A 25427-nucleotide genomic window follows, 5' to 3' on the forward strand; every position below is an offset into this window, starting at 1 on the left:
AAGACGGCCTAAAAACAGTGGGTTAACAGCCTTGTTCAGGGGCAGAACGACAGATTTTTACCTCGTCAACTCTGGGATTCAATCTTGCAAACTTTCGGTTACTAGTCCAACACTCTAACCACTAGGCTACCTGCCACCCCATGTGTGCCATTCAGAGGGTGACTGGGCAATACTACAATACTGCCTTTGAATGGGGTATGGTAGTACTATAGGTGCCATGCACACTGGTTTGAGTGTCTCAAGAACTGCAACACTGCTGGATTTTTCATGTATCAACAATGGTCCACCACCCAATGGACATCCAGACAATTTGACACAACTATGGGAAGCATTGAAGTCAACATGGGCCAGCATCCCTGTGGAACGCTTTCATCACCTTATAGAGTCCATGCCCCGACGAATTGAGGCTGTTCTGAGGGCAAAATTGGATGCAACTCAATATTAGGAAGGTGCTCCTAATGTTTTGTACGCTTTAATGCGCGTTTTGGATTAAGGCCAGTTCAAGTCATTTTCAGCTGAAGACCACAAGGGGGCTTATTGGTCCTATTTCATTGGCTATATTCTCCTTTACTTCCCACCCTGAAAGCGGGTACCCTCGCTCTCCTCCGCCGCGCTCGTGCAGACTGCTGAACAGAGCGTCTCCGGGACTGGTGAAACTTGTTTTGTTACAACCTCTAGGCTATTGCCTACCCACTTGTGTTGCCGACGGACCGATGCCTGTGTAACAGACCTGTAACGGAGTTTGTACTGAATGGAATAATATCTCTGGCGTCAAAGTTCTGAATCTGATACGGTTTTCACAAGTGTGGGATTTGTAACACTGCGCTGGTGTGACATCGTTCGCATGTAAACCGATTGAGCAGGATTGACTCTTGGAAGTGGACAAAAGATGGACTACTGTTAATTTTGATTCACAATGGGATTAAAACTATTTATTTTCCTCGGTTTATTCTGCGTCACCTCAGGTAGGACACACATAATGTCTTGTAGATAAACATGTAAATTACTTGAGACACCCATTTTACAACAAAGTATGGTATAGGCTTTCATAAAAGGTATTGTTATTGTTTAGTGTTTATCCTATCAATTTTCACCTATTATTCCAAATTGCCGGTTTAAATATCAGCTGGAATTCTGTACACTTTGATGCGCATCTATCTAGCACCTTATAACGGTTCGGAAACGGGTCACTGAATTGATGCTATGAATTGTGTCCATGCGTACTGTGTTTGTTTCTGTCACTTAAGTTTTAGGTTTCGGGGTTGATCCTGCTCTATGCATCAATGTTTTCGATGAATTGACGCTTGGAGAGGGTTTTGATGGAGTTACTCAAGTCCAGGGCTTCCACAGCGAGTCTCGGGCGTTCCACTTTCAAGGTAAGATGCTCCCATAAAGAAACCTAATAGGCTATGCTATGTGGTATGTTGAAGGCGAGAGGGCAACAATGGTTATTTGCAGTTTTTTCCTCATCAGAATGAGACAACAAAACAGCAGGCATTATGAGTTCAAAAACTCATGGCAAGGGAAAAAACGTGTTTCTTTCCATATAATATTAGATTGACTGTCATGCATGGTGAATGGGTGTTGATGCTTTTGGAAGCTCTCACATAAAAGGAAAACCTTCCATTTATACATATTGTCCACAATACAACCTGTTTGTTTGCGCAACCATTTATTTTGACATACTTATCCTAGTGTTGTCATTTTCTCTCTGAATGAGGCCAGGGGCCCTGGGATGCCACCTGCCCAAAGCAAAGAACAGTGTTCCCATAAGAGAGAGGGAAACGCACATGCAAAGAATTATGGAAAGACTGGGCATAATGAGAAGTCAGCAACAAAACCCCAGGCTCATGGCGATGTATGGAGTGTGGTTGATGTTGAATGAGCCACTCTACAGGCCCCAGCCAGAATGGACCTTTAATGACCCCCCTGTGTCTGAGGTCTATGGGTTGTCTAGCCTGAACCTGTTGTTGGCGATTCCTACAGAGGACCAGTATGAAAATGTATGCACTCACTACTGTAAATCGCTCTGGATGAGAGAGTCTAGTAAAATGTAATTCTATGCTCCAGTTGTACATCCTACTGCTCTGCCCTCGGACAAGCACCTCTCAGAATATCACTACATGATACATAGTGTTTCCATGGATAAGTTCTCTGGAGAAGAATTTCAACCTGGACAAATTGGCACCTGATGCAGTAAGCATCCAGATCAATGTATACAAAATAATGAGTTATGGCTTCAAAAGGAACATTTGCCATCTTATAGCACATCATCCTGTATAAAAGTAAATAACATTGTTATAGGAATAACTCATTTCCAAATCCTTCTACGTGTACCTCGTATCTTCTCCTGCCTATCCTCACATATACTTCTCTGTAGCGACGCCAGCACAGTTACTGTATGTATAGTGCAGCTGGAGCCCCTCTTCCTCTTTGAAGATAGGGGGACATGATGTCCCGTCCTCTACTCCAACGCTTATGCATTCCACCTAGGCGGGGTTCCACCCGCCCTCTCTCCTTCAGTTTGCTATTAATTTCACAAAATGGAAACATGACTCAGACATCCCTGTACATTCTTCAGTGTTGCCCCTTATTTCATTTAGGATGTCTCTGTTAAGTAAGTAATGCTGGGTGGAGGCGCGGAGCGGCAGTCAAACCTGCTGGCCTCTGTGTAGTGTAGTCACTGAGCAGGCTGTCTAGAGCGAGGGGAGCTGTCTGAGTCAGGAGAACATTCCCTAAATGTCAAACAGAAATTACCCTGAACGTGGTTGCCATGTTCTCAGAACATAAGATATTATTGTTCTAAACACATTTCAAGGGAATGTTGCAAGAACATTTCTGTGTATCAGTTGTCAGAACATCACCTGATGGTCCCAAAGAAACATTCTCCCCAAAATGTTTTGTTTCGTTACACATTGTTACTGTTGCCGAGCCCATCAAGGACCTGATTAATTTACCGCTGATCTATTCACAGCTCGTTGTCAGTTGGCAATGTTAGGGACGCACATGGTGCTTTTAACAGTGCGTTCTATTGACATACATAATTACATTGCTCATGTTCATTTAAAGCATTCCAATCTTTCTGCTACGCCACCATGTCTGTCAGTTATCAGTTATGAGTTAATCGGACTATTTTCTCATTGATTTGATTTTCTTATTTCAGCTATTTTAGTGTTGGTGGGGCATTTTACCCTGTTTTAATGTTACTCCTGATTCACTATGATCAATAAAATAGTTTTTTATTGTGTATACTTTTAAACAGAGCTGAGATTTACTTCAAAGTGTGTTTCAAGAAGATGACGGAGAGATGCTCAGCTATATATAATTAATAAATACTCATAAATTATGAGAGGTAGTGGAAATGTCATTTGTGCTCAAGGGGTAAACTTACAGATTCACTTCTTTCAATGATAAACTGATTTAAATTAGATCAGTTAGGGGTGTTGTATATGTTACCAAATAATGACATTAACATACATTGCTTAGAAAGTGAGAGTAGTGTGACACCCCATGCGGATCTCAAACCCAGGCCACCAGCACCAATGAAGAACACCCTAGCCACTCTCCCAATAAGGGATGTCCCTAGAGTGTACAGTATGTGCTTATTGGGCCAAAATAGTTAGGTCCTGTCCTGAAGCCAACCCTAATTCCTTCTCCCTAGACACTTGTGTAGATCTGAAACTGGGTAGATATAAGCAATAGGGCAAATTAACTTTGAAGTAAATCTCAGCTCTGTTAAAAGTACACAAGAAAAACGATTTTATTGATCATAGTGATTCAGGAGTAACATTAAAACAGGGTTATGCCCCACTAACATTATACAACTATACAAAAAGCCCTAAAATTGCTGAAATAAGTCAATCAAATCAATGATGAGAAACTGCTCATTAACTGATACAGACATGGTGGCGTAGCAGGATGATCAAAATGCAGTGAACCTAAAGGTTGAGAGTTCAAATCCCAGGGCTGGATATTTTGAATAATAATTACTGTACTAATGAAGATGCACAATATAATAATTGATGTCAAATGTAAGTTGAAAACACTGTTAAAAGCGTTGTTTGAGTGTACCTAAACTTGCCAACAAACAAAGAGCTGTTGTTCACCAATCAGCCTTGATGGGCTTGGCCACAGTAACAAGGGGTGATGTGTAATGATGAAACAAACATCTTTGGTGACCATCAGGCAACATCCTGAACACTGATACACAGGAATGTTCTTGCAACATTCCCATGAAACGTGTCTAGAACATTAATATTGAATATTCTGAGAACATGGTAACCAATTCCGGGTAAGTTATGTTTGACATTAAGGGAATGGTCTCTGGGAAACAGTCCTTGTATGTCACTGGAACATTCCTATGAAAACGTTAGGTAATGACCTAATGAGGCTCTTAAGAGAACGTTCTCTAAAGTTGTTTCATTCTTAAAGTTGTGTGAACGTTTGTTGTTAGCTGGGTGCCTGATTGCCCATGGGGATGGCTGGTATCTCTAGGAGGGGGGAGAAGAAGGATATGTGTGTGTGCACTGGCTTGCATGAACTATGTGTGTGTGTGTGTGTGTGTGTGTTTGTGAGAGAGCTGGGAAGGTGGGGATTACATTTTAGAACTTCTCACCTGCTGCAGATTGCCTTTGAAATTACCTGTCAGCCGTACAGTGAGTGGCAGTACTATAGATATACAGAGGTAGGCCTCGGACTGATATGATAAAGCTGGAGGAAGGAATGTCCCTGTGCTACATATGAAGCAGACTGCCACAACCAGAGCACTGAACTAGGATCAGACTCTGTCCTAACTGATCCTGGAAGAGGAGCCTACAATGGTCACGACAGCAAGCAGCCAATGAGCAGTATCCTATCTACACAGCTGCATGCATGTGAGCCCAGAGACCCACGTGCTGATTTTATGTCATCATCAGTGTCAGAAAGGCATTCGTTCTTGTTGAGTGTTTGAGCACTGAGCAGCACTGCCGGTGAAGTGTTTCTGTGTATCTGGTGGTGGTTATGCTCCTAACTGCAACTGCCCTGGAGGGTAGCAGGATGGAAGAGACTCATTTGTTATACAGCAGCGCTCCCTGTGTGTGTGTCAACTAAATAGGAGGCAACTAATGGGCTAACCTCTGGGGCTACAGCCACCAATGCCAGCTACCAAAGCTATTCTGGCAAAAACACTGAATTCCTTTCTGACTGATTCTGTGGTTGGACTTGTAACAGTAACTTGGAATCCAGGTGTCCAGGTGCCCTCTTAGTCCAACCAGATCCTTTATTCCAGAATTGCTTATGGTGGTTGAGTGATATTTGTGTCAGCTCCGGGCCACTATAAATAGAGTGTTTACACTTAACCTTTTATTTAACTAGGAAAGTCAGTTAAGAGCAAATTCTTATTTACAATGACAGCCTAGGAACAGTGGGTTAACTGCCTTGTTCAGAGGCAGAACAACCGATTTTTACCTTGTCAGCTCAGTGATTCAATCTAGCAACCTTTCGGTTACTGGCCCAACTCTCTAGGCTACCTGCCGCCACCATAGATATAGGACTAGTGGCTGACACAAGCTCAAAGACTCTGAATGTCAGACAGCCAGTGGCTGACGGTCAGTGCAGAGTCGATCAGAGAATTTGGGAGAAAGTGCTGCCCCAGCAGTCCTGGAGGTGCCCTTGGCTCGGTTTAATATTTGTTCCAGTAGAGTGGACACACAGTGGAGGGAGAGACCATCCTCCGAATGCAGATTTCTTGAGTCAGCCGGAGCCGGAGCTGGTATTGGAATGTTCAGGGTGTAGGCTAGCCAAAAGGGGGCTACGTGAGGGTTTTGAGTTGCTGTTGAGTTTATTATTAATGTAATCCCCCTAGAGAGATGTTCTCAAGCCCAACCCTCCCACGCAGATGCCTCAGCCTCAGCACCGATGTTTAAAGCAGAGTGTTTTGAAAAAATGCTATGTCATTTTCTAACTGGCAGTGTTACGCAATGTTGAGTGAGTCATGAATATTTTTATCGTCTACCTGTGGTAGAGCTCTGCTACCCGAGCCGAGCCTGATGGGCCCCAACATTATACATTGGGTAGGGCCTGTTTTCTTCCATCAATAACAAGGGTATAGGTACGGCTCGGGCATCATTAAATTGATCACTAACATTTTGAAGCTGAGCCAGTACAGTCATATCTTACTAAGATCAAAACATGCTGTCAGAAGTGCTTCAACCTCATCAAATATAAGACAGGAGAGATTATTTCACAGAAAATAATAATGTTCCTTGAGTTTTGTCTGGGTTTAGAGTGACAAAAAGTAGTTAACAGCTCACTGCTCTGTCTCGTCATTGAGCAGAGAGGCCCAAGCGGAGCTGTTGCTATGGTTACTCACAGACTCAGAGCCGCCATGAGCAGAATGCATGCAGAGCGAGCCTCCTGTGCACAGGGAGCCAGTGACCAACAGAGAGGAGCGGCTAATGGATTTACGGTCAGGAATCCAGCTTTTGTCAAATTACCTTCAGATTGGACTTTTCGTAGCAGGTTAGGAGAATTAACGTAGCAGGTTACGTGAATTAGGTTAAGGTTAGGAAAAGGCTTAGGGTTATTATTGGCTAAACAATTTAACTTTTGACGATAATTTTACAAAAGCTGGATCCCTTCTAGCCATGATTTGTATTTACTAACTGAGGAAGTTATTTCTGATTTCAGGCAGGGCTGGACTTTAAATTTGGCAGAAGCAATCGGGCCTGGGTAGGGTAGGGCCTGAATGTCGCAGGCATGGGTAGGGGTCGGGCTAAAAATGAATGCCCATGCAGAGCTCTAATCTGTGGTATATTATTTGTTCTCTAATATGGCCGTTTTTGATTTTTTTAATGTTTGGACTGACTGGTCCCACTTGGTCATTCTGTGCCAAGGATATTTATGCAACTCACAATAATAGCATTTCATAATAAACAAATTCAAATACCCTGGGTTAAATAATCTATGGGTCTATTTCAATACCTCAGGTAAAATCACGTTCTCCCTTCTATAGTATCAATTATCACCAGTACAGTTCAATTCAGAAAATTACATTCAAATACAGATACAGTATTTCAGTCTTACCACATAACATGGGGTGATCCGTTACTGTTCAATTGAATGTTAGAATGGGCTAAACGAGTGACTTAAGTGAATTTGACTGTGGTATGATCGTCGTGCCAGGCACCCCAGATCCGGTATTTCAGAGCTGGGCTTTTCACACACACAACAGTGTCAAGGGTTTACATAGAATTGGGCGACAAACAAAAAAATATCTAGTCACCGGCAGTCCTGTGGGCGAAAACAGTTAGTTGATGAGAGCGGTTCGAAGGAGACAAACACAGTAGAGCTGTGGAGAATAGTGTACTTCAAGAAAAGGTCCTCTTGAAAAGATGTCTTCAGATGTTTTCTTTCTTTTGCATGCAATGGAAGATGTCGTTCTCCCTGGGTAGGCTCGCCATCCAAGAAGACTCAAACTCCATCAAAAAACCTGACCTGCGTGTTGAATAAGCAGGCCAAAAATTACAATCATGCATACTATGGATTAATAAACTGTACTTGGCTCCAAAAGGGGGCTTCGCCCCATACCGCATTGGTAATAAAACATCATTTGTTCGACCGCAACTTCTGGGGTAGCTAGCTTTAGCTAGGTACCTAGCTAGCACCAATACAACCAGCCTGAAAACAATGACCAGTAGAAACTGCAGTCATTTTCATTATTCTTAGCAATGATTTAGGAATTATTTTGAGTAAGTATTAGCTAGGTTGCCACTTGTTGTTCGCCTATTGAAATTGAACTTCAGTTCATGAAAATAAATAGCTATTAACCCTGTTGCCCAAAGCTAACATTATAAGCAGCCAGCTAGCTTCATCTGGCTAGTGATGCTCGACCGTACCGGGTTTTGTGTTGTGAAGCTAGCCACAATAAGGATTAGGCACAATAGTGGAATTTGTGGTTTGCCTTCAAAATTACTTTTTGATTTGTGTATATTGTTGTGAATTGTTAGATACTACTGCGCTGCTGGAGCTAGGGACGCAAGCATTTCGCTACACCCGCAATAACATCTGCTAAAAATGTGTATGTGACCAATATAATTTCATTTGATTTACTCTTCGAGCTCCTTCCTGCGATCAGAGACTGATCTACCTTGCAGCTGCTCGTATGCATTAAAGATTTTTTCTATGATACAATTAAATAGTCTCAGCCTTAATCTTTGGATCTAGTTTTCCACAATAATAACAAGGAAATAAATGTACAAATAGAATAAACTGCTATTAAAATGTCTTCTCTATGGTTACACAACATGTGCGTCTCAAAAGTTACCGTGAAATGGCATCTGACATTAGCTAGTGCTATGTACGTTTCAATGTGTCACTCAACTAACAAATAACTTTGAACAAAGTACCAATAAGTTGACTTTTCTACAATATATTACTGACACCAAATGCATCCGTTTGATATATTGTTCGCTTGGGAAAATTATAATTACTGCTACAAAAGTTTGCTTAGCAATTAGCATAAGTTACACCATTTACATTCACTAACATATAGAAAAGTTAGCATTGGCCCGCTAACGTGGCACTAATACAATAGCTTCATTAATGAAAATAAAACTCAGAGTAAATGGTCCACAAATGCATTCAACCACTTCTCAAGATGTTGCAATGAATAGAGCATCAATTATCAGCGTTTTTCTAAAGATATATCCATGTTTTACTCATTATTTTTGCTTTAGAGCATAGGAGAGAATGTGCCATAAATGGCTAATATGAGAGAATGTGCCATAAATGGCGCTTCCTCTACATGGCTTGCTCGACATTGCAACGATTGAACTGTCAAAGGTGGGACCTAAAGGATTTGCGCACTTCTGTTTGGGGGACAATCTAATTGGTGTGTATGCTCATATTTACATAAATATTTCACCCATTGTTTTGACCTGGGTTACACACAGTTGCCTTTTGAGAGAGATGACATGAAATGTTGGAGAGGAGTGTTATAAACGTGACCAGTGTTATTTCGATCAGAACACCGCTGTGATCTTTTACTTGCTGTTGTTGCTTTGTTATGGGTAAAGTCAGGCATCTTCATAATTTGAAACCAGGGCCAAAATGAATTTAAATGTTACCCAGTGAATTCATATTGTTCTTGGGAGGCTGTTTACATCTCAATAAACTAAGTTCTTCCCTGTACAGTATACAGTAAAGAAGTCACTCTGAAAATACAGGAACATATGGGAGCAGAAAGGATCATGTGATAGTTAGGTTAATGTACTGTAGGGCAGCTTTTCAAATTGAGCTTTTAAAGGCACCTGATCTAAATAGTAAACATATGAACCATTGATTAGATTGGCAGTATTTATTTTGCAATGGTAGGGAAGCATTCACCGTTGTGCACGGACTTAGAGTTCAAACCGACAAAATAAGGTATTATTACTCAGTGGCAGATTAGAGTCAATCCCTATGATGGAGACAATCGCCTGGTATGAAACCATTTAAAGCTGTTTATACTGGATCCTGCAGATAAGATTAGCGTGCCGGCAAGGCTACCACAAAGCTGTGCTTCCCAGGAACACTCTGAGACTTTGGACTTCTCACTCTATCAATGTATTATTTGATTCCTGAAAATGTAAATGTTTTCTTATTTTTTTCAGTAATTATCTGTGTGCGTTAGTTTTAATGACACATTGAAAACGGTGCCGATGTGAGATAAGGTATGCCGATGTGAATTGATTGGTATTGATTTGGTGGGGGGGGGGTCTGGCCCTCTTATCAGAGCAGAGTCTCATCCACTCCTCTTTCATGTGGAGGGTTTTTGGGAGGGTTACTGGTAGGGTACTACTGTCTGGTGGTAATCTTATGCCATGAGTGAGCAGCACCGATGCAGGGGTCCTATCTCTGTGCTTTAAATGCAGGCTTCTCCAAGGACAGCCGTGCTTATCAGTAAGTCTTAGAAAGGGGTCCGGTGAGTCCCACCCTGCCCCTCCCCCCATGTGGGCGTCTCGCCATCCCTCGTGGGGAGGCAGGCTGTGTCCTGGAGAAGAGAAGCTACTAACAGATCAAAGGCTGATGGCTTTCTGTGGAGCCCTGTGGTGGGGCTCAGTGCCAAGGTCCCTCGGCCCAAACTGCCCCCTAACCATTGTGTCTGGGATTGAGGTATCACTGTGGTCCTCCCCTTGCCTTGCACAGCCGCCCTGCTTAGGTCTGGCACATGACTGACCAGCACGGCACTCTACCATCTTCGGGCTGGAGTCTTTTGCTTGAGTTTTGTTTTGTTTCAAGTCTGACAAATGGCTTATTGTATTTCTGTTGTAGAAAATTCCACGGGATCTGAATGCAATTGTATAATTTTTCCAAAGGGAAAAAATGCACCAAACCCTTTATTTGATCTGTAATTGTGATTCAATGAGGCGGTCTACTAAGACACTTCAAAGCATTAATCATTTCCACCAATGTCCTACATTATTATGAAAAGTGGTCACTTATATTTAATTATTCATTCAGAGGCTTTCTGTTGCTCCCATCATAACTTCAAAAAGTGAAATCTAGACAAGCCTAAATATATTTTGAGTGATAATTCACTTTTTAAAATAAATCCTCACCAAGCTAAAATTATCTAACCTCGTTGGCAAAAATGGGTAAAATATATATATCTTGAAATAAGATAATTTACTTGTATTAAGCCTTTGGGGGGGGTAAAATAAGTACAAGTATCTACCAATGACGTTAGGTAATTTAGCTTGGTAATAGACACTAAGTGAATTATCACAATATAAGATATTTAGGCTTGGTTAGATTTCCCTTTTTGCAGTGCAAAAAAAAAAGACCCAAAGACCCACCTCAGCCAATAACACTTTAATGATAGTAGCTCTGTTGAGGATGTACTCAAGCCCTGTATCTGTCTAGTTGACCTAAAAACCAGACAACCTTTTTGTTTTGACAGAAACGACTCAAAACATGGCCTCCCCATGGAGTAGCCTAGCCAGGATCAGACAGATGCTAATGCTGGCAGCACACGCTACACTCCTTCTCTGAAGACTGTATAACGTGCTTCTCTCCAATCGCATGCATTGAAGCATCTACTCTGTGTACTCACCCTGCACAGTGACAGGCTTCATCATGGCCTTTTTAGCATTTTCATACTACATTGTGTTAATTGGCTACTCCCACCAGCACCAGCTGACGAGAAGAGAGGCAGCGATGCTAGCTTAGCTTCCTGTAGCTCTAAAGTGTGCCATGGCATCATGCATGCATCCCCTGGCTGGGAGTGAACTCTTTGATGTGATTTGCTTCTGAGAAACATCATAATTTATTGATGCTTCCATTAAAGTAGCATAGATGTCTGGGTGGAGTTAGGGGGAGAAGGTGGCACACTAGTGGGACTGGAGAACAGAAGACTAGCTACAGAACAGCAGCTACAGACTAGCCAGGCTACACAGAGATCTGAATGTCCACCGCACTTCTTCCTTCTTTTTCTTTAATCTTTCTTCTTCTTATTATTTCTTCCTTCCTTTTTCTTTCTTCTTCAAGCTGAGCTCAAAAGGTGCAGCTCTGAAGCTGCTTGTCGGAGATTGTTCAGCTTCAGAGGAGCTGATGTCTTTTGTTTGTATTTTCTAAAACAGCCAGATGTGTTCTGCTGTAATTTCAAGAGTGGATAGTTTCAAGCTGTGTTGAAATACTTATTTTAACTGTCTGTACCAACAACTGAGGCATTTGTGAATCACGCTAACGTGGGGTTGTTTCTCTATTCTGGCTCTGTTTGGCTTCAGTTGAGACACATTTACATTTTAGTAATTTAGCAGACACTCTTATCCAGAGCCACGGTGTAACACTGATCTCCCTGTTATTAATCTAAACACATTATACTGGTTGAAATAATCCTTAATTTCTAATATGGCACTATGGTTGAACAATCATGAATATCCTTTGTGTTTTGCAACAATGATAACCTGTAATGAATGAAAACACATGGAAATGAAATGCCTACATAAATAATGCTAATGTATTTGAATGCTCAAGTGCTACTACAATATTGCCTTTTAATGACCAAACTGCCAACCACCCTTTCCCCAGGTTCGTCCAGGGAGGTGAAGGCTCCTGAGGATGTGTCTGAGCGGATGCTCCAGAAGCTGAGGGGCCGGAGGGAGTTCACCGTTGTGGTCACCCTGAAACAAGAGCACTTCAACTCTGGGGTCATCCTCTCCATCCACCACTCTGAACAGAGGTATGGCCAGAGCCATTACAAATACGTACTGAATACAATGCTAGAGTCCTCACAATACCCACTGACCACAATGCCAGAGTCCTCATAAAACACACTGGTCAGAGTATGAATGGCTCACCTTTGCAGTGAAGTCCTTTAAAAAATATATGGGATTGTCATCTCTGCGTAAAATGTGTTGAGGGTACATACAGTATTTTTGTGTTTTTGTAAATCTGTTAGTGCTGCAGGAATCAGATGACAAAACAGACTAAACAATGCTGTACAGAAAAAGCAAATTACACCAACACTTTATTCCTAGTACATCACCAAACTAAACACACAACCGTGGTGATTGTGAACAGTTAGTTAGCTAGTATGCTGATCTGTTTTCCAGTCAGGACGCCACATAATGTGTTGATTGAACTGTGTATATTAAAGTCAGCGCAGAGTAAAGACCTCATAGCGACGTTAATGACTTTCCCCAGCTTTGATTAGCTGAGCCAGACTGTGTGCAGGATGTGTGTTCACGCTACAGAACCATTGTTTCATTTGGTTTAGAAATGGGTTGTTGGGTGATCCCGGCAGGCAGAGTTACTGGATTTGTGCAGCTGGTATATTGTGCATGGCTGGAGGACAATAACTCATTAGATTCGGTTTGTAGATAAATCCACTCCACCGCTACAGTTTTCCTAAATGGCTGTTTTTCTTTTGAATAATGCTTTGAAGTGAGTAGAAGTCTTTAAAGCCAGAGCTGATGAATCTGTATTGGCAACTCTGTCAGCTCTTTCCATTAGTGTCGCTGCTTCACATGGGGAATCTCAACGGACTAGACAGAAGGAAGGCAGGGGTTTCCTGGAATACCAATGTACCAATGAGTTTACTCCTCTCACTCACATTACACATATGCATTAGTGTTGTCTCACTGAAGCTGTCCTTGACAGCCGTTGAGTAGCATTAAGCTTGCACTTCAAGTGATTGGATCTTGAAAGGGTTTGCAGATCTACAGAGGAATGTGTCATGATTCTTTGAAACAGGGTGAAGCACTTATAATTTACCATGGGGTGAGTGTGGTGCACAATACACTTTACTGGAAGTATTCTGATTCAGGGAATGAACAGGAAATGTTCAGCTATCTGTAGAGTTATGGGTGTGGTCTGTCCTCAATTTTACTGCCTTTTTACCTGTTAGTGATGTTGTGGTTGAATTGGGTAGTGTGGGTGTGCACGTGCAAAAAGTATGTGGACACCCCTTCAAATTGGTGGATTCGGCTACTTCAGCCACAGCCGTTACTGACAGGTGTATAATATCGAGCACACAGACATGCAATCGGCATAGACGAACATTGGCAGTAGAATGGCCTGTACTGAAGAGCTCAGTGACTTTCAACGTGGCACCGTCATAGGATGCCACCTTTCCAACAAGTCAGTTCGTCAAATTTCTGCCCTGCTAGAGCTGCCCCGGTCAACTGTAAGTGCCTTTATTGTGAAGTGGAAATGTCTAGGAACAACAACTGCTCAGACGCGAATAGGTAGGCCACACAAGCTCACAGAAGGGGACTGGTGAGTGCTGAAGCACGTAGTGCGTAAACATTTTCTAGCGGAAAACCTTCCCAGAAGAGTGGAGGCTGTTATATCAGCAAAGGGGGGACCAACTCCATATTAAAGCCCATGATTTTGGAATGAGATGTTCGACGAACAGTTGTCCACATACTTTTAGCCATGTAGTGTATGTGTGTAGCATTTTCTCTCTCCATATTCCATCTGCTCATTCTTTCAGGATCCACTTTAGACAAACTTGTGTCCATATCAATTCTTCTCCATCCATATTCTGTCTGCTCGTCCCTTCAGGTTCCTGGAGTTGGAGAGCAGTGGGCAGCGCAGTGAGGTGCGTCTCCACTACCGCACCAAGGGTCAGAAGGCCCACACCGAGGTGTTTCCCTACAGCCTGGCAGACGGACAGTGGCACAAGGTTTCTGTGGCTGTCAGCGCCTCCCACATCATACTGCACGTTGACTGCAACAGGTAGGCTAAATGTACTGAGATATAAACATGTTTAATTTAATCCAGTATTATTCCCAGTATAAACAACCTATAATAAGTAGGGAATAGGATGACTGAAGAGGGTGTATTTTAGTGTTAGAGGCATTATTACCAATCAATTTAATCAAATATGTGACTCACCACCTGGATTTTGTCTTATGTAGCAAAATTTGAAATTGTGTTTTTTTTATATTGGATAAAAGTAGAGACTCAGAGCTACAAAATGGTATATCATACACTGCATTTCTGAGGAACAATGGGAAAGTAATTATGCTTTGAAAGTTGATAAACTTGTAAACTCACTTTTGAGAATGTTTTCTGAATGTTTTGGTGTCTAGTGAAGAGCTCTTCTTTGTCTACACCCATTCAGCATCGTTCACACCCTCTTAAGCTTGAGCCCCACCCACCTCGTTTCGCTCTCGGAGCGTTCAAAGCGCACACTTGACGCTCTGGATGATTTGTTTACCTCTGGATAGCATGAAAACAGCCTAACCAGCTCTGCTGGCAACAATTTCATGAATCTTTTTTTGCCGACGTTTACTGACACCGGCCATATTCAATGGGTGTTTTACACTTTAGCTTAAGACATGTAGCTAGCTAGCTAGGTAAACAACGTATAAGATCACACACGTCACGTAACGTTAGCTAACGAGCCAGCCAGCTAACGTTAGCTAGTTAAACAACAATGAACATCGTGCCAAATTATGTCGCTAGTACCCTGCATGAATCTGCTGGGAGCTAACCAACCAGGTTCAATGTTAACTAGCTAACATTAGGCTCTAACTAGCAAAGCAAACGACTCTGGGATACGAATAATAACGTCATACACGTAACGTTAGCTAGGGAGCCAGCCAGCTAACGTTAGCTAGCTAGCTAACAGTATACTTTAGCTTGAAATGAAAACACTTTCTGACAAAATCAGAAACTTGTCATATCTGAAAATGTAGCTAGCTAGACTATCTTACCCGTATACATCATCATGCATGATGGATGCGTCTCCCTGTCACGGATGCCATACCACGGTTGCCCTTAGTTTGAAGATGTAATCCGGTGTTTTCTCCATCTCTTTAGCTATCATATTCCAATTCCACTGATTTCAAAACTCGATCCTCCAGAAAGTGGTGAGCAACACTTACGCAGCTCCACTACACAATACATTTTAAAAAAGGCTCGTTCAACAGGATTACCAACACAGACTGACCAACTCAAATAGACAGAAGCCCTCTATATGGCAGACCAATCCGAACTCCTCTTTCGGCATGTCTAGCCCACTCATTATCTCAGCCAATCATGGCTAGTGGAAAGGTTGCTGACTTTTTCTGTGTCTTAACCAACAAGGCTCATAACTGTAAAGTTTTATTCGTATTTACAGATGGCATATACGTTTCTTATTAAGGCACATGAAAGTTCACATGTTCCTGAAGGCATTTCTACCAAAAAACACATTTTGATTTATTTATTTTAAGAAAAAAAAGAATGGCTCTCCTCTGAAGTCATGACTTGTGACATACGCCTAGATTCCTGAAACGGGTCACATATTATTACTGTTACAAGCTTTAGTGGTTGTAGTATTAGAAGGTGTGGTGTGGTTGGCAAATACAGTATGTTTTATGATGAGCAGTAATCATGTTTTGCTGACTCGTTCCTGTCTTTCTGTCTCTGTAGGATCTATGAGAGGGTGGTGGAGATCCCATTCATGGACATCCCTGAGGACACAACCTTCTGGTTAGGGCAGCGGAGCAGCGCCCATGGCTTTTTCAAGGTAAATATGACATGTTTTGTAAAGCTGAAGACACTTCATGGTGGCTTAGGTTTGACGGTGTGGCATAAACGGTGCTGATGCTGCATAATAAATTATTCAAATAATTGAAGAGGAAATTAAGCGCGTTGGCTCATGGACGTTGTTTTCCCACATGCCACCCTGGTACGTACCCCGCACCCCCCTTCCCATCCTCGGTTGTTTAGCCCTGGAATTGTTTTATTTATTATGGCTGGGAATTTAATTGCTCGCATTTTCTCAAGACTGTCAATGTAATTTGTGCATTCTTTCTCCTTTCTCTCCCTCACTGCTAAGAATACATTTACAATTTTGTCCCATAAATTGTTTCCCCCCTAGTCTGCTGCTCTATGCATTGCTGCCGTAATTATCCCACTAACACTGATTTGGGAGAAATCATTAAACTCTCTGGACCGTGCTCATTAAAGATGGTCCATTGTTTATCAGACATGAAGACATGTATCACCCCTCACAGCGGTTTAATCCACATGGGAACATCCTTCCCATATTGATAACTTAGAGTATAATGTCAGCTTTAATGTCAGATTTTACCTATTTTAACCACACTGGTACTACTTTTTGTTTGCTGTCGGGCAGAACGTGTATGTGTGTCTGTGTGTTGAACTGCGTGTGTATAATTTTGTGTGACGCTCCTGGCTGTTGCATTTCCTCTGCGTTAATTGGCAGATGAAAGAAGACTTGGAGGTCACCCACTAATCTTGACGTGTGCCCACCACACCTCCCCCTTTTGTGCCTCTGAAGCCCTGATTAGTGCTGGGAAAGGAAAGCCACATCTCATCTAAAGGAAAACTCCTTCATTAACAATCAGACATTCTTTCTCTCGGTTTGGGTGGGGGTTTAGAGGAAGCAAAAATTGCATCCCCAGCAGTATAGTGACAAACACTTTTATCACAGAGATGTGATGATACCCATTCAGCAGTTCGATATTATAGCATCCTACATGTATAATATACCATGATATGTGTGAAGGAGAAGTCCATAAGATGATTCATTCACAATTGATTACCAATTTAGTTGCATTTAGATCTTCATCTTTCATTAAAAGACACTGTGTGTGGTTTACAGCTGTAGTCTACATCTGGAAAGTAGCTAGTTAGTAATCATACACTCAATAACCTTTCACACTAAATGCACACATTCATCAGTGATACATACATGCATTATCGTCCCTAGTCTAATGGTTTTTCAGCCTTCCACTGAGTTGGTCTAAATTACCGGGAGATGGAAACATGTTTAACTTTTACCGCCTCAGAAACCCGGATCCGGGATCACCCCCCACCCCCCCCACACTGATTAGCATCGCTAGCATAGCGTCACAATTAAATAGTAGCATCTAAATATCATTAAATCACAAGTCCAAGACACCAAATGAAAGATACAGATCTTGTGAATAAAGCCACCATTTCAGATTTTTAAAATGTTTTACAGGGAAGACAAAATATGTAAATCTATTAGCTAACCCCGTTAGCAAAATACACCACTTTTCTAACTCCATCAGTTTCTTACTCCATCAGGTGCTATCACCAATTCGGCCAAATAAAGATATTGATAGCCACTAACCAAGAAAAAACTTCATCAGATGCCAGTCTGATAACATATTTATTGTATAGCATAGGTTTTGTTAGAAAAATGTGCATATTTCAGGTATAAATCATAGTTTGCAATTGCAGCCACCATCACAAATCTCCCCAAAGCGACTAGAATTACTACATAGAGCAACGTGTATTACCAATTTACTCATCATAAAACATTTCTTAAAAATACACAGCTCACAGCAATGGATAGACACAGATCTTGTGAATTCAGACAATATTTCAGATTTTCAAAGTGTCTTACAGCGAAAACACAATAAATCGTTATATTAGCATACCACATATGCAAACGTTACCCGACCATTGATTCAAGCCAAAGAGAGCGATATCGTTATCATCGCCAAAATATATTAATTTTTTCACTAACCTTCTCAGAATTCTTCCGATGACACTCCTGTAACATCATATTACACAATCCATATAGAGTTTGATCGAAAATGTGCATATTTAGCCGCACAATTCGTGGTTACACAACGTGATTAGTGGGCAAAAAATCAAGCAATTTGCCCGGCGCCATTTTGGAAAGGCACCTAATCTTATCGAAAACTATTCATAAACTTGACTAAAAAAATACAGGTTGGACATGAAATGAAAGATGCATTAGTTATTAATGCAACCGCTGAGTTAGATTTTTAAAATTAACGTTACTAGACATACAGTGTGCGTTACAGCCAGACTAGTGCCGCAATAATGGCGTCACTAATCGCCATTATTGAGTTTACATTTTTCCACATAAAAACGGAATAACATCATAAATAGCTCTTACTTTTCGACGAGCTTCCATCAGAATCTTGGCCAAGTGGTCCTTTGTCCAAAAGAATCGTTGCTTGGTTGTAAAACGTTGCATTCAACTTCTGATATAGCAGCTAACAATAGCTAACAATAGCTATTTTGCCCCAACGTGTCCAAATCCTCAAGACGCAATACTGAGGAAATTCCGAAAAATAGCAATATACTCGCATAATCTGATATAACTCGGTTTAAAATAGCTTCGTTATGATGTTTCTAAAACCTATATCGAATTAAATTACAGACGGATACATCTAACGTTGATAATTGAGCGTTTGAAAATGGCATCCTGAGGTCCCTCTCTGCGCAATGGTCAGCGTCGAAAAGAGGGCGCACCTCACTCCTTGGCCTTTTATAACCTCTGAGAGCTACGTATAAAGCCCATTCCACTTCTCATTGGTTACTGACATCCAGGGGAAGGCGGGTGCAGTTCATGTCGTTCCATAGGATACACACAGACCTTTAAAACTGATCTGAGACCAGAGCTTCGCTCTCAGACCATCGCAGTACCTGTCATGGATTTCGCTGTAGAAAGAGTTCTGGGTCACCCACAGACATAATTCCAACGGTTTATGAAACTAGAGAGTGTTTTCTATCCAATAGAATTAATAATATGCATATTGTACGAGCAAGAATTGAGTACGAGGCAGTTTAATTTGGCGACACCCAGAAAAAAAAAATGCTAACTGCTCCCCCTATTGACAAAAGGTTAACAAAACATGACTCATGCCTGCTTCCATCTCGCATGATGTTGCCATGAGAAATCAGCTAATTGGTTTCTTTGGATTTTAATTCATGGCCAGTAAATTAAAGTGGCAAGACAATTAAAAAAAAAAAAATTCTCATAAGTTGCGTGGCTCCACTTCTGTAAGAGAAGTACATGCACTCAAGGAATGAGATGGGCCAGGTTTCCATGGTTACTGAGTGTCTGGATGTGTGCTTCGACCACACGATGATATGCTATACAATGAGGATACCTATGAATCAAATTTAATGTGTATCTCATAGCTATGCTTATCAAAGGGAATCAGGAGAAAACAGAAATTGCGATTACATTCATTATTGGTTCACTTTACATCCCATTTCAGTCCAATTATCTCAACGGACATCAGGCTGTACCAGTCCAGAGAACACATTAGCTCAGAATAAACTTGTCCAACTCCCTCCCTGCTATCGAAACATACATTTCCAGTAACAGTAATCTTCACTAAATATGTAATACATTTGTTTACTTATAGCACAGTATTTATTGAGCTTTGTGCGTGACTTGAGGTGTGTGTGTGTGTGCTAAGAATATTAGACCATCTCTCTTATCTATTTTCTACCTATTGCACATGTAGTTGTCCTAGCTTCTCTTTCTATAACACCGTCCACTGCACTGTGATGACGGCTATCCTCTCATTTAGGGGTGCTATCTGTGATCAAGTAGGACACATTTAATCAGACGAGACAGTACGCTCTGTGCTGGCTGTAACTAAGCCAGTGTTTTTTTCTATGTGTGTCTGCAGGGTGTAATGCAGGACGTTCAGATATTAGTCATGCCTCAGGGATTCATCTCCCAGTGCCCAGATCTCAACCGGAGTAAGTCCACATTGTAGGAGGATGCTGAGGAGAGAACAGCTCATAATAATGGCCGGAACGGAGCAAATGGAATGGTATCAAACACCTGGAAACCATCTCTTTGATCTATTTGATACCATTCCACTACTTATTGGTGCAGTCATATTAAAATGTTATTCATCTGTAACAAAGTTATGTGTAAACATGTTGTCTCTGTGGTCTGTTCTTTTCTAGCTTGCCCAACCTGCAATGACTTCCACGGACTGGTGCAGAAGATCATGGAACTGCAGGATATCTTAGCCAAAACATCCAGCAAGGTACTGTAATGTATCCTGATCATAAAACTTTGTTGTCAAGGCTGATACCTCAGGCTATTCATTTCTGTTTCAACAAGTTTCATTCACCATCAAAGGGCATCTATGGTCTACCTACAGTGCCTTTGGAAAGTATTTGATATTTTGATACGTTACAGCCTTATTCTAAAATGGATAAAAAAATTATAATAATCCTCAGCAATGTACAAGCAATACCCCATAATGACAAAGCGAAAACACGTCTTTAGAAACAGAAATACCTTATTTACATAAGTATTCAGACCCTTTGGTACAAGACTCAAAATGTTTACCATTGATCATCCTTGAAATGTTTCTTCAACTTGATTGGAGTCCTCCTGTGGTAAATTCAATTGATTGGACATGATTTGGAAAGGCACACACCTGTCTATACAAGGTCTCACAGTTGACAGTGCATGTCAGAGCAAAAACCAAGAATTGTCCGTAGACCTCCCGAGACAGGATTGTGTCGAGGCACAGATCTGGGGAAGGGTACCAAAACATTTCTCAAGCATTGAAGGTCCCCAAGAACACAGTGGCCTCCATCGTTCTTCATTGGAAGAAGTTTGGAACTCCAAGACTCTTCATAGAGCTGGCCGCCCGGCCAAACTGAGCAATCGGGGGAGAAGGGCCTTGGTCAGGGAGGTAACCAAGAACCCGATGATCACTCTGACAGAGCACTAGAGTTTCTCTGTGGAGATGGGAGAACCTTCCAGAAGGACAACCATCTCTGCAGCACTCCACCAATCAGGCATTTATGGTAGAGTGACCAGACGGAAGCCACTCCTCAGTAAGAGGCACATGACAACCCGCTTGGAGTTTGCCAAAAGGCACCTAAAGACTCAGACCATGAGAAACAAGATTGACTGGTCTGATGAAACTAACATTGAACAGTTTGGCCTGAATGCCAAGCGTCACGTCTGGAGGAAACCTGCCACCATCCCTACGGTGAAGCATGGTGGTGGCAGCATCATGCTGTAGGGATGTTTTTCAGCAGCAGTGACTGGGAGATTAGTCAGGATCGAGGCAAAGATGAACAGCGCAGAGATCCTTAATGAAAACCTGCTCCAGAGCACTCAGGACCTCAGACTGGGGTGAATGTCCACGTTCCAACAGGTCAACAACCCTAAGCACACAGCCAAGACAACACAGGAGTGGCTTCGGGACAAGTCTTTGAATGTCCTTGAGTGGCCCAGCCAGAGCCTGGGCTTCAGAGCCCGGACTTGAACCTGAAGGAACATCTCTGGAGAGACCCTGAAAATAGCTGTGCAGCAACTCTCCCATCCAACCTGACAGAGCTTGAGAGAATCTGCAGAGAAAAATGGGAGAAACTCCCCAAGTACAGGTGTGCCAAGCTTGTAGCGTCATACCCAAGAAGACTCGAGGCTGTAATCGCTGCCAAAGGTGCTTCAACAAAGTACTGAGTAAAGGGTCTGAATACTTATGTAAATGTGATATTTCAATAACTTATAACTTAGATCTCCTTTAGTGCATGGTTGACTCTAGCAAGGCTTGTAGTAGAATGCGTTTCATGTGTATATAGATCAGTGGTCACCAACCTTTTCTGAGTCATGATCGCTTTCTGAGTCAAAATGCAAGCTGAGATCTCCTGCTCAGATTTTTTTTTACATGACTTAGAAAATGTAAGCCTATGCAACATTAACCAATCAAAAACAGTAGCAATGACGTTTGTGCAGTAGGCTATAGGCCCAATACATTATCATTGCATATTGGCTAATCTTGAATTGCCTTGCCATTGTTGTTCTTCTCAGACCATTTTGAAATTATATTTACAAAATGTAGGTGTATGATCACTCTGGTAATAGATCATTTGTTGTATTACTTATGAAGCACAGCTGAGAGAGCATAATAATTATAATAACAACGCAAGCTTATCGGAAATCATTTGCTATACTCATTCTTTGCAGTGCTGGTTGTATTGTGAGTGGAAGTAGCGAGAACGTGCATTTTATGGCTTATAAAAGTGTTGAACAAAGTGTTGACAGTGCTGAATAACAATTTAAACATGAACATACTTTTAAAAACAGCAGCCGTTTGCTGTATGTGTTGAGTCTCTCTCTAGTCATGGTTTTAAGTTTTGCTGTATGTGTTGAGTCTCTCTCTAGTCATGGTTTTAAGTTTTGCTGTGCATTCGAGATTTATTTTTTACAGTCTATGGCTCAAGGAAACTGTGCAGACACAGTGGTCTGAGCTATCTGATTGGCCAGCGGTAAGCCTATAGGTTCACTTGAACTTCTCTAGGCCTGCCCGGTAGGCGGAGTCTACCTTCAGACACATGAAATGGTTAAAAATGGGAACACTTTGCCTTTCCGGGGCTAGGGCTGCTGAATCAAGTGCACCTCCAGCCAGCAGCACAAAACAAATAAAAAAACATAGGAACGCAAGGCTTTTTGGGGTTTTTACAGAAATGTTTGGTGATCGACTACGAATGCCTTGGAGATCAACAGGTTGGTGACCACTGATATAGATGGATTATATGCACCGATCTGAGACCCTCTCCCTCCCTCCATCCCCCTCCCTCCCTTTGTATCTGGGCCTGGCTTGGCCAGCTGTCCAGAGCAGAGGAGATGATGAATGGTCTGGATGGATGCTACTGTGAGAGGACCTGCAGCGTCAAGGGGGTCATCTACAGAGAGGACGAATCATTGACAGATGGCTGCAGGAACTGCACATGCACGGTGGGCTATATCAGTGTGTGTGTACTGTGTGTGTGTGTGTGTGTGTGTGTGTGTGTGTGTGTGTGTACTCTGACTGTACAAAATATTATGAACAACTGCTCTTTCCATGAAATAGACTGACCAGGGGAGTCCAGGTGAAAGCTTGGATTATTGATGTCACTTGTTAAATCCACTTCAATCAGTGTAGATGAAGGGAAGGAGACCGGTTAAAGAAGGATTTTTAAGCCTTTAGACAACAGAGACATGGATTGTGTATGTGTGCCATTCAGAGGGTAAATGGGCAAGTCAAAAGTTTCCCGTGTGTATCAAGAATGGTTCACCAACCAAAAGACATCCAGCCAACTTGACACATCTGTGGGAAGTGAACATGGGTCAGTATCCCTGTGGAACGCTTTTACCACGTTGTAAAGTCCCTTCCCCAATAAATTGAGGCAGTTCGGAGGGCAAAAGGGGCAGGGGTGCACTCAATATTAGGAAGGTGTTCTTAATGTTTTGTACACTCATTGTATATAACTGGTGTGTGTATGTGTGCGTGCATTTGGTTTTACTATCCTTGTGGGCTTCAGAAGTCCTCAAGGTAAATCTGTACAAATGCCGACATTTCACCGGTCCCCATAAGGAAAAAGGCTATTTTAGTGATTGGGGTTATGGTTAGTGGTTAGGGAAAATAGGATTTTGAATGGGAATCTATTTTTTGGTCCCCACAAAGATAGTAAAACAAACATGTGTGTGTGTGAGTGATTCAATCCCATAGTTGTCCCTGCCTATGTTTTTGTCTTCTGTTAATCAATTGTTGGTGGGAGGGGGGGGCAGTACTCCATTGTTGATGGCTTATGTTCTCATTACTTCATTGGTTTGAGAGAAGTGTTGCCCTAGATATTTAAAGAAAACAGGGCAGAAACACTGAGGAATTATAGAAAACATACACAGTAACTAGGATTAAACAGAGCACCAGGACTCAGCTATGCTGGACAGACCCTCTCAAGGGTCTACTTTCCTCTTCACCAAGTATGTCAAAGGAGCGTAAATACTTATGAGAGTGCTGTGGTTATTTACCACATCAAAAGAGATTTCACCTCTGTCACTCTCCCAGCTATAGGACATGCATTACTCTCTATGCCACTGGACTCCTGAAATGAGCCAATGGGGTGGATCTGTGGCTTAGCACCTGCAGCTGAGAAACTGAGGAGATCACATATTTCTCAGTACATTACATTGGTATAATGTGAGTAAATCACATCTCTCACTACATTGCACCTAATTACTCTCGACAGATGATAATTATCGTCTGCGATTCGTTCCGCCCCGTTCGTCGAATGAATCATCGGTGCTCATCGACGTGTCACTTCCCTGATGCAGACTGCAATTATGCCATTAGATAGACGTGTTCGTTACCTTATGTGTGGCAATTAGCCGCGACCTTTGAAACTCAAAGGTCACGGCATTAAGATGTTATCAATTATGGTGGATCAGTCACATACAGTGGTTCTTCCTTCAAAAGTTGCATCATACTGCAGCACAGCTTGAAGGGTGCTGCAGAATGGTATGGCACGTTGGAGTGCATGACACCATCGTATTTTACTCTCAGCCATTGTCTCCATTAATGCTAGTTAATTTTAGTTTGACCACCAGAGGACATCTTTGAGATGTTAAGTTATTGAAATGACATGGAGCTGTAGACCTAGTGTCCTGTTTACTGTAGCTATTTTAGCGTAACTTACTTATTGGCATACAGGCCTACTTCAATATAAAGTATATCAATCATTCATTTGTGTGTGTCATCACACAGCATACTGTAATGGTCTGGATGTAGCTGGTGCAGAGGAGTCAGGCGCAGGACAGCAGAGATGAGTAACACAAGTAACTTTACTCAAATATTCCAATAACATGTCGTAAATACCGAGGACACAGTAACGGACCGAACATACATAAAACAATCAAGCACAAAAACCATGGGGAAAACAGAGGGTTAAATAATGAACATGTAATTGGGGAATTGAAACCAGGTGTGTAAAACAAAGACAAAACAAATGGAAAATGAAAAGTGGATCGGTGATGGCTAGAAGGCCGGTGACGTCGACAGCCGAACGCCGCCCAAATAAGGAGAGGGACCGACTTCGGCGGAAGTCGTGACACATACAAGTCATCCATGTCTTTAAATACAGCATTATAGTTCTAAAACGAAATAACAAAGGGATCCTTGAATAATTAAACAATGAATAAACCGCAACACGTCGGCTAAAGCAATTGAATTCACAAATGCATTTGACTGTTTTTAATATTGGTTGTACTAGAGACTTTAAAACCGTTTTTGTTAACAGACTATATGGGATTGTTAGAAATGTTGCTTAATTAAATTGATTAATATCATGGTGTTTCTATTCCAAGAAAAACTCAAATGCAATTTACGGTAGCCTGTGTAGGCCTCAGGGTTTCC

At 41.8% G+C, this 25427-nt stretch overlaps 1 protein-coding gene across 1 annotated transcript in view; it reads left to right on the forward strand.

Moving 5' to 3' along the window:
- Positions 1-916: 916 nt before the first annotated feature.
- The window catches only part of LOC120053414 (protein kinase C-binding protein NELL2-like), a 97804-nt gene continuing 73293 nt past the window's right edge, over positions 917-25427 (forward strand). The window contains exons 1-8 of the mRNA XM_039000537.1: positions 917-965; positions 1248-1376; positions 12052-12202; positions 14029-14202; positions 15886-15982; positions 19908-19980; positions 20194-20276; positions 22862-22990. Of these exons, the coding sequence (XP_038856465.1) occupies positions 917-965; positions 1248-1376; positions 12052-12202; positions 14029-14202; positions 15886-15982; positions 19908-19980; positions 20194-20276; positions 22862-22990 (885 nt within the window). The remainder of the gene's footprint in view (positions 966-1247; positions 1377-12051; positions 12203-14028; positions 14203-15885; positions 15983-19907; positions 19981-20193; positions 20277-22861; positions 22991-25427) is intronic.

Source organism: Salvelinus namaycush, chromosome 9 (assembly GCF_016432855.1).
Source record: "Salvelinus namaycush isolate Seneca chromosome 9, SaNama_1.0, whole genome shotgun sequence".
Taxonomy (NCBI): domain Eukaryota; kingdom Metazoa; phylum Chordata; class Actinopteri; order Salmoniformes; family Salmonidae; genus Salvelinus; species Salvelinus namaycush.